This window comes from Budorcas taxicolor, chromosome 7, assembly GCF_023091745.1.
Source record: "Budorcas taxicolor isolate Tak-1 chromosome 7, Takin1.1, whole genome shotgun sequence".
Lineage (NCBI taxonomy): Eukaryota > Metazoa > Chordata > Mammalia > Artiodactyla > Bovidae > Budorcas > Budorcas taxicolor.
Window position 1 is genome coordinate 62,332,756 of NC_068916.1, and position 14,258 is coordinate 62,347,013.

The 14,258-nt window shown below is 44.4% G+C and overlaps 1 protein-coding gene across 1 annotated transcript in view; it reads right to left on the reverse strand.

Annotated features, from left to right (window-relative positions):
* The window catches only part of FAT2 (FAT atypical cadherin 2), a 61,060-nt gene that overhangs the window by 17,844 nt on the left and 28,958 nt on the right, over nucleotides 1-14,258 (reverse strand). Inside the window, exons 12-17 of the mRNA XM_052642857.1 lie at nucleotides 12,382-12,615; nucleotides 7,880-8,263; nucleotides 5,277-5,491; nucleotides 4,180-4,317; nucleotides 3,444-3,587; nucleotides 1,402-1,599 (exon numbers count right to left, since the gene is read on the reverse strand). Of these exons, the coding sequence (XP_052498817.1) occupies nucleotides 1,402-1,599; nucleotides 3,444-3,587; nucleotides 4,180-4,317; nucleotides 5,277-5,491; nucleotides 7,880-8,263; nucleotides 12,382-12,615 (1,313 nt within the window). The remainder of the gene's footprint in view (nucleotides 1-1,401; nucleotides 1,600-3,443; nucleotides 3,588-4,179; nucleotides 4,318-5,276; nucleotides 5,492-7,879; nucleotides 8,264-12,381; nucleotides 12,616-14,258) is intronic.

Consider the following 14,258-nt stretch of genomic DNA (forward strand, 5'->3'; position numbering starts at 1 on the left):
TTCTCTCATTGGACCCAGCACTGAAACCATGGATAATCATTAGTCAAATCCACTTCACCTGCCTTCACTAGTCAAGGTCGCTTTAAGACTTGTATCCGCATATAACCTAAACAATAAGATAGTTGCCTGAGTTATTTTCCAGGACTTGGGGAGTCAATTGTGCCTAGTGGGAATAGAACTGGTTCAGACTGGGTAGGACCACCAGCCCTTCAACAGAGGATGCCCAAGTTCTGCTTGTTGACCTTGATGTCAGAGGGCAGAAAACTCCACCCTCAGGTAGTGCAAAGTGCCTCCATTTCTGGACATGCAGAGGCCTGTAGCTTAGGAACACCTGCGGCAGAACAATGATTACCGCACCTTTTTCCAATCACCTTTCGCCATGCTCCCCTCGCTCCCCAGGTCTCAGACTGCCCTGGCCCTTTGTTCTTTATCCATAAACACCAGAGCCCCTTGCCTTCCAGGAGGTGGTTCTGAGACTTGTTATCCTATCACCTTGCCTGGCAGCCTTGCTAATAAACTCTCTCTTCACCGCAGACTTCATCATCTCAGCATTTTGGCTTGCTGTGACGCTGGATACACTGAACACCAATGCTCAGAGGTAGGTCTTTAACAAGACTTGAGGTCCAAAGAGCTATTCTGGCCAGACTTGAGGAATTAGATCCAGGGAGAGGGAGTTTCTGTTCTGAGAGCAGGGCAGGGGTGAAGAGCTTGGAGTCAGAGTGCTGGGATTTGGAGCAGGCCAGCTCTACCACTTATTAACAGTATCACTTTAAGCCAGTCACTTAATCTCTGTGTGCCTCAGTTACCACATCAGGAAAGTGGGAGTGATAACTGCACTCACCCTAAAGCATGGTGTGGAGATTTAGTGCAATGATGCACGTGAAGCACTTAGCCCGGTGCCTGGCACATAGTAAGGGCTCTCTACACTTTTTTCCTAATAAGAGAAGCACTGATCGTGCTTTTATTCATTTATTATTTTTTTATTGAAGTATAATTGCTTTACAATGTTGTGTTAGTTTCTGCTGTATAGCGAAGTGAACCAGCCATGTGTGTATATATATATATGTGTGTATATATATTAACATATATAAATGGCTATATATATACACATACCCTCTCCCTCTTTATTTTAATTTGAGCTTATTAATTTTTAGTTGGAGGACAATTGCTTTACATTATTGTGCTGGTTTCTGCCATATATCAACATGAATCGGCCAGGGGTATGTGGTTCTCTCTTAAACCTCCCATCCCACCTCCACCCGCATCCTACCAGTCTACATCCTCGCAGAGCACCAAGCTGAGCTCCCTGCGCTATACAACAGCTTCCTGCTAGCTATCTATTAGCACTGCCAGCACATGTTTCGTCCCATGGTCACCACCAGGGGCCCCCACAGCTCTCACCTCGATCTGAAGCTGATACCATTCCTGGACTCTCTTGCTCAGGCCTGCAGTAGTCACCAACCATCCATCTGGGGTCACTCGGAAGGCAAAGCCATCATTCCCCTTGGTGATTCGGAATGAGAAGGGGGGGCCATTCTCTGGGGAGTCTGGGTCACTCAGAATCAGTTGCAAGACTTTGCTGCCAATGGGGGCATTTTCCTGAGAACAAGAGTGACAAAATCAAAGAGCAAAGTGAGTCCCAGTCCTTCTCTCACATCTTTCTGGATTCCCTTCTCTAGGATGAGTCCTTGGCACTCTGGCTGCTCCCAGGTCATGCCTACATCTTGAACTGTCATTCATTCATTCTGCCTGTCTGTGAATTAGTGGTTGACTTTGTTAGTCTAGACCAGAGCTTCCTGAGGGCAGTCCTAGGTTTTAGAAACAAAGGCCATTGGGGCTGGAAGAGTCTTTAGAGGCCCTTTATCCTACAGAGAGGTGACTTGTCCAAGTCACATAACTGATAATTCATGTATATAAATTAGTGCCTGAGATCCACGTGGGAATTTTGTGATTCATAGGATCAGTTGAAAACCTAGAGATGGTTTCATGATTAGATGACCAATGGAACACACATCCAATGAGAAAAATTCAAAGATAATTAGTAATTCAACTGAGAAGAATGGATCCCCTGGGTATTGTTCCAGTTTTTTTTTTTTTTTTTAAAATATTTATTTGGCTGCGCCAGGTCTTGGTGGCATGTGGGATCTTCAGTCTTCATTGCAGCACCCAGAATCTTTAGTTGCAGCATGCAGGATCTAGTTCCCAGACAAGGGCTCAAACCTGGGCTCCCTGCATTATAAGCACAGAGTCTGAGCCACTGGACCACCAGGGAAGTCCCTGTTCCAGTCTTTGTTCTGTAACACAGGAATTCAGCATGCTATAATATTTACAGTGATCGTTAACTGTCTTTTTAGCATCAAAAACCTTATCTAAAAACACAATCTTATAAGCAGAAAGTCATAGTTTCATATTCAACAAGTAGTCTGCCCTTTCTTATAAAATCCTACTTTTATTCAGGTAGGGAAATACCCTCAGCAAAGATATGCTCCTCCTAAGAGGAGACAGACTATGACTGGTTTAAGTCAGTTGTAATAATCTGATTTCCTATGCCATTTTTTTTTTTATTTAAGGGTGATCATATAATCCAATTCTGACCATTGGAGAAGTCTGACAGGTGAGGGTTCTTCTTTTGATAGAAACAGATTTGGCAAAAGAAATCTCCTCCTGTTCACCTTTGAAGAAGGTTAGGCAAGGATGTGATGCTGGAGCTGCAGCAGCCATTTTATAACCATAAGGAAGAAGATGAGTGAATTTTGAAGAAAGTAATCCAAAATTGTGATATCTTTTTTTTTTTTTTTGCTGAAATAACCAATTCTGGAATTGGTTTTCCCACTATCAGACCTATTGCTATAGGATTAATAAGGCCTTATTGTTTAATGAACTTTTAGTCAAGTGATCTATTATTAGCAACCAAAGCATCCTAACTCATACTCATAATTTCCAAAACAGGTGACCCTGGTTGATGGATATGGGACTCAGAATTTTGTGCTCCTACCCACTTCCTTACCTCTCTCTATGTGATCACAATTCCCCACAGAATCCCAAGGCCTTCTCCAAATCCCGTTTATAAACCATTAGTATAGTGGAAATAGCTTGGGATCTGGAAAATCTTTGAGTTCAAATCCCAAATTTGCCACATTTTGACTATGGCATGTTTCTGTACCTCCATTTTAAAAAATCTGTAAAATGAGTACTATCTATTCCATACGGCTGTGTGAGCCCCCTATGAGATAATGGATGCAGAAGAACCTAGCAGAATGCTAGATAATTTTTAATTGTATAATCCGTAATCCCCTTCAGCAGGCTGTGTTGCCATTTGGGATATCAGTGCAAGGTCACAGTCACTGTTTGGGTGGACTGATACCAGTGGTGAGCACCCTCCACTAGGAAGAAAATGGAGGGAAGATGATGACTTTGGGATGATCTTAGAAGGCTGAACATACCTGGACAGAGGTGCTGTAGTTGAGCTGGAAGAATCTTGGTGGGTTGTCATTGACATCAACCACTTGGATAGCGATGTCTGTGTCCTCATAGAGTGCGGGCTGCCCACTGTCTGTGGCTCGGAGCTTCAGGGAATAGCTAGAAGTCTACGGCAAGAGACGCAGGGGAGAATTAGCAACAGGGCCCTCAGTTCTGCCCCCCTGATTCATGACTAATATTTTTGGAAAAATAAGATGGAGACACTCCCTTTTGCCTGCCCCCATTGCTCTCCCATAGCATTTTAGGGCTCAGGTTCTGGTGTCAGCCAGAAGTAAATTTGACTTCCAGTTTAACTATTTACTAGCTGAGACCTTGACAGAGTGACTGACTTGTGTGCGGGTGATATCAGGAGCCACATCCTAGGATCACTTTAAGGGCCAAATGGCATAATGTATGTACATCACATAGCAAAGTCCGTGGCACAGAACAGGTGCTCAGTAAATGATAACTTGTTATAATGATCTAATAATCCTTGGTTAATAGTGAGAAGTTAGCCTGAGTTAAAAGTCACTCAGCCCCTCTCCTGCCTCTGGCTTTACACGCCCCAGAGTCTCCACAGAGAAAAGGAATGGGGGACACTGAGGGCAGGTCTGGAGAAGCATCAGGCTGGGGTGTTGACCACAGTTCACCCTCTGGACCTTCAGCAAGGCTATATTCCACTCTGATGATCTCAGAATGGGTCCCTCCCATGTGACTCACCTGTTCCCAGTCCAGGGCCTTGGCCACCTGTAGCTCTCCTTTCTTGGGATGGATGGCAAAGTGCCCAAGCTGGTTCCCTCCTATGAGGCTGTAAGTGATGGCACTATTTACAGGTCCATCTTCATCAGTTGCTGACACCTGCAGTGGAGGCAGGTGATGGTTGTGAATGGAGGGGCAAGAGAGACCATAAAGGAAATCTTGGCCCCTAGGAGTGTAGGGGGCACAAACATGTTCCTGGCCCACAGATTGTCCTTGGGCTGGCAGTCCCTAGACCACAGTCATCCTTTCCAAGAGGATATCTTCATTTACATCCTGGTAAGGATGTCAGCATGTCTTGGTTCATTCATTTATCTATCCATTCATTCATTCCTTCATTTACTCATTCTTTCATAACTGACAGGGTACTAAGGTCCTGTGCTAGGGGTTGAGGAATATGCCAAAGTGAGTAAGCCCTCAGGAAGCTTAATGTGTAATTTTATGGTCAAGTCTAATTTGGAGCAAAGAATGATCAGTTTTATGGCTATAAATTTCACCTGGGGAGGTTAGACAAGAATTTGCAAAGCCTTGACGGATAAGGAAGGCTTCTGGGAGTGGAGTCAGCATTCCAGGCAGAGGATATGATATAAGCCCAGGGATATGAAAGTACAGAGGATGTTTGGGGAAACATCTCCTCCTGTGTGGTTGGAGTGTAGGGTGCACGTGAAAGGAGATGAAAACCTCAAATACGGGCATGCAGAGTTCACTTTCACTGCATGAAATGGGGAGCAATTACATATTTAAATGCAAAGAGGTGTTGTTTGGTGTCCCCCCATTCCTCCCTTCCCAGACTGACCCTCTGTGCCCCTTTCGTCCTCTGGGGCCTCTCCCATGCCCATTATTTCATCACGTGACCTAGATCTTATCAAACATGGCTCTGAGACATTTTGTCATGAGAGAGCTTGGTTGAGCGGCTACACGTCAGTCAAGTCTATAGTGTATTAATTGATAAAATAATCTGTGCTCATAGATGACTAAAGGAAGGGGAGACAAGAACCCACCCCAGAGTCCATCCCCCCGCCGCCCACACACACACACCGGGCAAAATCACAGATTCTTACTGTCAGCACAACATCCCCCACGATGGCATTCTCTAAGACCCTTGTGCTGTACAGATGCTGGGGGAATCTGGGCCGATGTTCATTGACATCGGTGATATTGACCACGATAGTGGTCATGTCACTGAGGGAGGAAGAGCCCTTCCGGCTGCACTCGACGGACAGGAAGTGCTTGGGGCTGGTCTCAAAGTCCAGGCTCTTGTTGACGTACAGGATCCCTGAAGAAACAAGAGGTGATGGGAGCATTGAGGCAGTTGGGACCACAAAGGCAGAGTGCTGAGGGGGTCTTGAGCCAAATCCCAGGAGAGGCAACTCAACTGTGTTGGGAGGGATTGATCTCCTGCCTCATCTTCTCTGCCATCTCCTCCATCATCTATTTTCCCTCCCCCATAGTCTCCCTTCTCCTCCTCCATCTCCTCTCCTTTTCCTTATTACCATCTCAGCGGCAGCTTTCCCCTCATTATTTATGTACTATTTCATTGAGATTTCGTTTAAATCTATAATGTTAACTCTGTGTCATATGGAGCTATAGTAACCCTTAGAACAAGAACAAGGTGTGATTTCCATTTTCTAGGTAAGTAGCTGATGTGCCCAAAAGCTAAGTGACCTGCCCAAGCTCAGTCACCTAGTAAATGACAGAACTTATATTATAGAGTTTTATACTACCCAGCATTGTTCAACAGATTGTTAGGGCAGAGAGTTATTATTCTGAAAACTGGAAAATAAAAGAATAAGGATTTATCCTGCTATTCCTCTATAACTGAACAGTTAATGGTAGAAAACTCTTCTTCATAAAATGATTCCAGTTAGTAAATGAATGAAGAATGACAGGACTAGAAAAAGCCACCATTTTTGCAGCCCCTAAAGAAATAATATACCTAGGAAATAATCAGTAAAGGCTGTTAAAACCTCTGTTGAAAGAATAGCTAATGAGGAACTCTGTAATAGATAGATCATACTGACAGCCTCTGAGCCCACCATCAGTCTTAACCTCAGGAAAAAGAACCGATAAACCATTACATGCCTCCTAATGTGGTGCAAAGGAGAGCCCAGCATCATCTATGAAGCACTGTTGGCAAAATATTGAGCTTGAACGTGATCAAGGTCTCTGATCCAGATATCATTTATAATAAGCTTGGGGGCTAGGGGGATATATTATATGACATCATAAAGGTACAACTAGCCAATCCAAAATATTAGAAAATCTCACCTCACTCATGACCCAAATTTTTCATTAAAATAAATAAAATATTTATCTTATTTTATTAAATAAATAAATAAGGGGGAAATAAAGAGGGAGAGCAAAATGTTAGAGATTCAAAGGGACGTTATATAGCTCCTATCAATGAAATGCAATATGTGGACTTTTGAGGCTGTTGACAAACAAACCAACTCCAAAAAGTCATTTGAGATATAGTCTGAAAAGTTGTCTGGAAACTATATTAAGGAATTATTATCTTTTGGGTGTGCTAATGATATTATGGCTGTGCCTATACAAGAAATCTGTATCATTTAGAGATACACACTGAAGTATTTACAAACCACATGATATCATGTCTGGGGGTTGCTTTTTTTTTTAACTGAATCTTGATCCTGTTACTTATTTATTTGGCTGCACTGGGTCTTAGTTTTGGTACATGGGATCTTCGGTCTTTATTGAGATGTGCAGGCTCTTAGTTGCAGCATGTGGGGTCTAGTTCCCTGACCAGGGATTGAACCCCAGGCCCCTGCGTTGGGAGTGCAGAGCATTAGCCACTGGACCACCAGGGAAATCCCTGGGATTTGCTTTAAAATAACTCAGCAATGGGTGGATGTGAGGGTTAAGGATGAAACTAGACAAGACGAATGTTGATAATTACTGAAGCTGGGTGATGGGAACATGGGGTCCATATACTGTTTCCTCTATTTTTAAAAAATATGTTTAAAGTCTCCATAATAAAAATTGAAAAAAAAAAAAAAAAAAAGGAATGCTCAACAGGCAGATGCTTTAGGAGGTAGAGCACACCATTGCAGAGGTACTGTGGGGAGGGATCCACGTGGGGCCTGGTCTGACCTGAGCAGCTTCTGAGGCCCTTCCAAGGGATGCTATGAGTCTGACTTAGATTCTTTCACGGATAGGAGGATAGAAGAGAGCAGTTGTCCTAGATGTCTATCTTTATGAGACTAAGGGAAAATTCAAGGGAGCTGGGATGTTTGTGGATGGCTTTAGGAGGGAAGCAGGCAGCCTTGCCTTGGGCTGCTCAAGCCCCAAATTCTAGCAGGTGCTTTATGCCTTGGCAGTCAAGGATGGAGGGTGGCCTCAGCATCCTGGGGCTGGATGTGAGCTGGGACTGTGAAGCTGCAAAGTGGGAGGAGGGGGTCCTCAACACAGAGTCCTTGCTGGGGACATAATGGAAGGAGGGGTGTTTCCATATAAGCTGGGCCCAGGGTGCAAGAAGGGACTTGGTATCTAGAGAGATCCAGAGTGAAAAAGGGGCTGAAGGATGCCAGGGAGGGGCTGCTGTATGTGAAGAATCCAGTGTTCCCCAAGACTGTGAGTCAGTGTGTGTGTGCGCGCGCGCACGTGTTTAGGGTTGGGGTGGAGCTGCCTCCCGGCGCTGTCTCACCTGTGCGGGCATCCAGGCGGAACCTCCCCTGCTCATTCCCACTGACTACGCGGTAGCTAGTCTTCTCAGCACCCGGGCGAGTGAGGGTGGCGAGCCGCAGCACCTCTGTGCCTCGCTGGGCATCCTCTGGCACCTGCACGCTGTGCTCGGTGCTCAGAAACACGGGCAGGTAGTCCTCCAGCCCCACCACAGAGACCGTGACGGTCCCCAGCGTGGAGAGTGGTATCGGGGTGCCCAGGTCAGAGGCACGGACGGTGAGCTCCAGAGCTGCCTGTGGCCTGACCCGCAGCGGCTTCTCCAGCCGGATCACACCCGTGGTAGCCTCAATGGAAAAGTGGCCTTCAGCAGAGTCCGTGAGAGAATAAACCACCTGGGCATTGGTGCCTGGGGAGGGAGACAGAGTGCATTATTCATCCAGAGGGACCTCCCCTGGGCCCTGCCTGCTGCAAAGCTTTCAGACAGAGGAGGGTCTGGAAGGCAGGGTCCCTAAGCTAAAATGCTTAGGCTGTTAGCAGTGAGACCCTGTCATGTGGGGGTTCTTGACGAGGGTGGGGCCCAAGACCTCATAGAAGGTTCTTGTGAAGGGGAGGGTTATTCTGCAAACCCTTAAGGATATCTGAAGCTGTTTATGTAGAGGTTAGGGTCCACTGTCTGTTCATAAAATGAAAATTTTACAAGACTGAAACCACCCATAGCGAGTTCTTTGGTTGTGATAGAACAATTCTTGATTGTGGTGGTGGTTGCCTATACATGGGATAATATTGAATATTATCTATTCATGGGATAGAATATACATGGGATAATATTGAATAGAAGTGCACACATGTACATATTCAAATAAGTGCGTATGGAAACTGTGAAATTTGAATAAGGTTGGAGTCTAATTATCAGTAATGTCCCTGGTGGCTCAGATTGTAAAGAGTCTGCCTGCAGTGCGGGAGACCCAGGTTTGACCCCTGGGTCAGGAAGATCCCCTGGAGAAGGCAATGGCAACCTACTCCAGTATTCTTGCCTGGAAAATCCCATGGACGGAGGAGCCTGGCAGGCTACACGGAGTTGCAGAGAGTCGGACACGACAGAGCAACTTCACTGTCTTTTTTTTTTTTTTTTCTATTGGTAATATCCCATGACCAGTTTCCTGGTTTTAATGTTATACTACAGATTGCTGCCTCTGGGAGAAGCTGGGTGAAGGATGCATGGGCCTCTCAGTACTATTTTTGCAACTTTCTGTGTGTCTGTAATTATGTCAAAATAAAAAGAAAACAAAAAACAGAAAATAAAATATACACCCATGGAAAGTTCTTAGTAAATCAAAGCACATGGTGTTTTTCCAACTTTGTCTCAGAGGCTGTTATTTCCTTTGGTTGTGGACCAGATGAAGCAGTTGGCTCAGGCAGGGCCCATAGGGTCTGAAGAAGGCCAACATTTAGTGCTCAGCCATGAGAGCCTCACCCAATGGGAGGAGCACAGGCCTTGAGCCTATAGAGACTGAATCTCACACGCACATGGGGACACACAATGCTTTTGTTGAATTTACATGAACTAAATGTGCATATCATGCACACTCTTCCATATGTGTATTTTTTTCTCGAGAGAGAAGTACTGGTCAGGCTGCATTTGAAATATTGAGGTGGAATATTGGGTTAGAATAATAATAGCAGTTTTGAAGGGTTAATTGTTAACTGGTACAAGGCCAGAGGATGAATCCTAGAAGGGAGGTAGGGTTGGAAACTCAAGAGTGAAGAAGCTAGGGCTCTTTATCCAGAAAAGGAGCCTTGAGGCTGGAGCTGACAGCACGTCCCAGTCTTGGAAAGTCTAGGACACCTGTGTGGCTGCAGATGGCAGGACCATGATTGACAGGTATCTGCTCTAAAATGCTAACACTGAATAATTATCTGAAGAGGGAAGGGGCTGCCTGGGAAGTTGGGAGCTTCTGTTCCTGGAGGTGTGCAAGCCCTGGCTAGTGAGCATTGCAGGGCCTTAGATATTAGATGCCTTTGCACTGACTATTTGCCCTCCCTGGAACCCCTGCGTTCCTCCAAAATCTCTCACCTCCCTCAGTGCCAAGCTAAAACTCCCTTCCTCTAAGAAGTTGTAAATTTACTCTGTTGGTGTCTCATGAAGCAGGGTATTTTGATCTGTCTTATCACTACCATCATCTTCATCATTGTTCCTCTGGCTACTTTGATCCTGAGGGTATTTTTTACCTATAGCAAAATTGTCCAATTTTCTTGAATTAAATTTTATAATTGTATATGTACATATATATGTATAAACATGTATATATACACATACATCTATAGACAGAGATCACCACAGTGAAAAACTTCATGATGTCAGAAACTTTAAATGGTACAGTATGAAATGAATACTCCTGGATGAATCCAACTTGCCTTGTAAATAGTAAAAGGAAAAGAATCCTAATGAAAACCAAGTCATTAAAATTAAAATATTAAAACGTAAAAATAAAATGTAAACTATTCCACTTCATTGCCTAGAAAATTGATCCAAGAATTTAGTAGACTAAATGGAGTTTGCGCCCTAGGTTTCTTTCTTGTGGCCAATTAATCAGAGTCGAATAATTCTGATTGGTGTATTGTATTCAAAATATCCTGGAACTTAAATGATAGGATTGAAAGTGCTCCAGGTCTAAGAGGCAGGGAGAAGCAATGAGGCTGAAATGCCCTACATCAGTCTTGAAACTGCCAAAATCTTTGGTCCCCTAGCACTTAGATACGCAGTTTATGGACATTTTCTACTTGTAACTGTCTGTAGGTGCCGGGAGCCAGCATGAGGAACTCCGCCCATGGCAAGGGTCATGAGGAAGGAGGCTTGGCATACGCAAAGGCGTGATCAAGCCTCAGGAAACCCCCTGTTCCTGAGCATCTAACCCCAAAACCAGAGTCTGTTTTATGCTCTCACCTACACCTCTGACTTTACAGGGGCTCTCCCCCATAACCGTTTCTCTTGGAGAAGGAGTAAACGTGCAGCTCCAAGGCAATAAAAATTCCTGGGCGTGACAAGAGTGTTTCAGCTTACGGACTCCTCTGAAGGTTATCTAGCCCACCTGTATAGGTTCGTCCGGCCACATGTGATTGTTTACAGCCTCCCAACCTGAGAGGCATGAGATGTTTTAGACTTACTAAAGGCAAATTCTTTTGGGGAAATTAGAAATTATTAGTATAGTGGGTTGGTTAGGAATTATATTGGTGAAGGGTTCTTCATTTGTTGTGTCAATAATTGCTGCTAATTCCCTGCTCTGGGTGGGACAAGGATGTCTTAGGTCAAACCTCTCTGCTGACAGACTAGCTTGTGTGACAGGATTATCCATATTCCTGCCACTAGGCACATGATTGTTTACTACCTCTTAACCATAAACAGCACAGAGAGTTTTGGAGTATTTTGAGAGTCTTAATTAGCACAGGGCTTTTTCTTCTTGTTGAGTCAATGATTGCCGCCAGGCCTCCATATCCTTAGGCACCTGGGAATATATTAATCAATGTATTTGGACTATAGAAAAGGAAATACAGTAGTTTTTGATGTTAGCAATACTAGACTTTTTGAGTTAATGGATTTTCTCTTTTGTAATAGATCACTGTGCTTTGTTATTAATCACTGTGTCCTTGTTATGTAAAAATGTAATTTTATCACCACCTTAAGACCAAATAGATCTTAAGGGGAACATTGGTGAAAGGATTTTCATTTGTTGGGCTGACGTTTGCTGCTAAATCTCCATGTTCCCTACCCTTATAATGAATATAACTAACATATAGGAGAAATAAGTATTAACCTTTAAGCATATAGGAGAAATAAGTATTAACCTTTAAGACTAATCATGTTAACCTTGGGTTAAATAAATTCCTTTCTTGATTGTAACTCACTACACCCTCACCCTATAGGAATGTAACTTTATTTGGAGGGTGGTGCCTGGTTTAAGAAAAAACACCCTTGGAAAAAATAAGTTTTTTGGTTATCAGAAAGAAAGGATCATAAAATCCCTAAGACCTTTTTATGTGAAGCACCTGATTTTGATAAAGGTCAGGACTGCTGACCACCCCCCGCCCCGCCCCGTGACTCTGTATTCATCCCTATGTGTAACAAAAGGTGTATAAGCAAACCTAAAAATAAAGAAATCGGATCAGTTTCCGGAAAGACTGATTCCCCCATGTCACTTCTTTCTTGCTCCCGTTTTTCTGGCTGAATTCCCATCTGGAGCATGGATGCTATTCCACGTAATCCAAGTTATTCAGCCTATTTTTCTCCACTAATCTTCCTACTACACTATCCATTTCTAATTCCTCTATATCTGTGATTAAATATGTATTTTTCCAAAGACGCCGACTCCGTCCCCACCTTCGAATCACCCTGGATCCCCCGGGGCTGGGCCCCGGCATGTGGGCTCAGGAGTGACAGTCCTTGCAGTTCCAGAACAACAGAGAGAGCCAAAACCTCGCCTAGGGTGACCCTGTGAGCAAATGGCCTCTAATCCTTGTCTTTCTCACCTTGGTCAGGGTCCCGGGCCAATACTACTGCCACAGGGGTCTTCACCGTGGTGTTGTCGAAGACTGCCACAGCAGAGTGGCTGGGGAAGAACCGGGGGGCGTTGTCATTCACATCCTCCACATGGAGGATCACATCTGCCTGGCACGATTGGCCGCCTCCATCTGTTGCCTTGGCAACAAGGCTGTACACATCCTTCTTCTCTCGATCTAAGGCTGAGAGTGTGGTCAGCTCCCCTGGCAGGAGAAAGGACAGAAAGTGATCTTTCTCTGAAGGCCATGATCCTAGCATGTACATTCCTGATGTCTCTATGAGATAACCTCAGCACCGCCCACCCCCCTCAGTGTGCTGTCACAGAGAACAGGGGTCCTGTGTACAGATGGTTAGGAAAGAGGCTCAGTCTGTATCTTTCCACACCTGCTTGCTTTCCTAGTCACGTTCTACCACCACATCCCCAATTTAAAATTCACACCAACAAGCTACAAAGAGGCACGTTTTAAAATGCCAGTTAGACAGTTTCTGACACCACATAAAATGTGTTTATGCTTTGGCCTGCAGTCTCACTTCTAGGACTGTATCTGATAGAATAATGAACCCAAGGAGAAAATATACATGTAGAGATATTCTCTGCAGCATTCTTTGTAAATAGCAACATACTGAAAATATCCTGTGTCTTTCAAAAAGCTACTGGTTAAATACGTTATCATTTAGCCATAGAGTAAAATATTCTGCAATGGGAAAAGTGATTATGGCAAAACTTTGTGTACTGCCTTGTTGATAGCTCCACGATATTGCTCTAAGAAAAAGGAAGTCACAAAATAGTATGCTATATAAAGATTGTGGCATGCATGGAAAACCAGTCGGATAGAATATATGCCAAGAGTGCTTATCTTTCATTAGAGGTTGGTTATCATGAAGATTTTCCAGTGTCTGCCTAATACACACCTACATGGTTTGTATTTTTGAACAATGAGTAAGTGAAAGTTGCTCAGTTGTGTCTGACTCTTTGCTACCCCATGGACTATACAGTCCATGGAATTCTCCAGGCCAGAATACTGGAGTGGGTAGCCTTTCCCTTCTTCAAGGGATCTTCCCAACCTAGGGATTGAACCCAGGTCTCCCAGGCAGATTCTTTACCAACTGAGCCACAAGGGAACCCCATTTTGAATAATGAGCATGTATTATTTCCTTACTCAGATAAACCATTGAATTTTTTTAAAGACCCTGCTAATCATCCTTCATCTGGACAAAGAACAGTAGAGAGAGGTTAGGTCACCTCCTTGGCTGACTCAGCATGCCTATGCTAGGGTCAGAAAGGACAGTGCAGCTTCTTGAGATACTCACTCTCATCTGCCACCTCCCTGCTCAGCAACCTCCATAGTATCCTTTGAACTACTGGTTCCAAGTGTCAGCAGCTGGCTTTCTGTGCAAGTCACAGAGAGGGCTCAAGAGCCCTCTACGTTGCATGTCCCCACACCCTCCATTACAGCAGCAGGACAAGGACTTCCCCTTCTCTGAAGGAACCAGGCTCTACCCTGCCTTCTCCACCAGACGCTCACAGCCAAACCTTTCCCAAGTATTCCGGTCTACTCTGCTGGACTCTGCTTCCCACTCTCTGCTTTGTCCCCTAACTGATAATGACAATGGAAACCGTATCTACTGAATTATTATTATGTGCCAGACTTGGACTTAGATTTCTATATACTTTATTGGGATCCTTACAATAGCGCCCTGGGGTTTTATCTCAATCTGCAGCATACAACCTTGAGATCATGCCTTTGATCATGACTTTTTATCCACTTGAACCCTTTAATGGCTCTGTAGGTAAGGACTTGGCTCCTGTGCCCCAAGGGGCCTCATCCTTTGCCCTCTTTCTCTC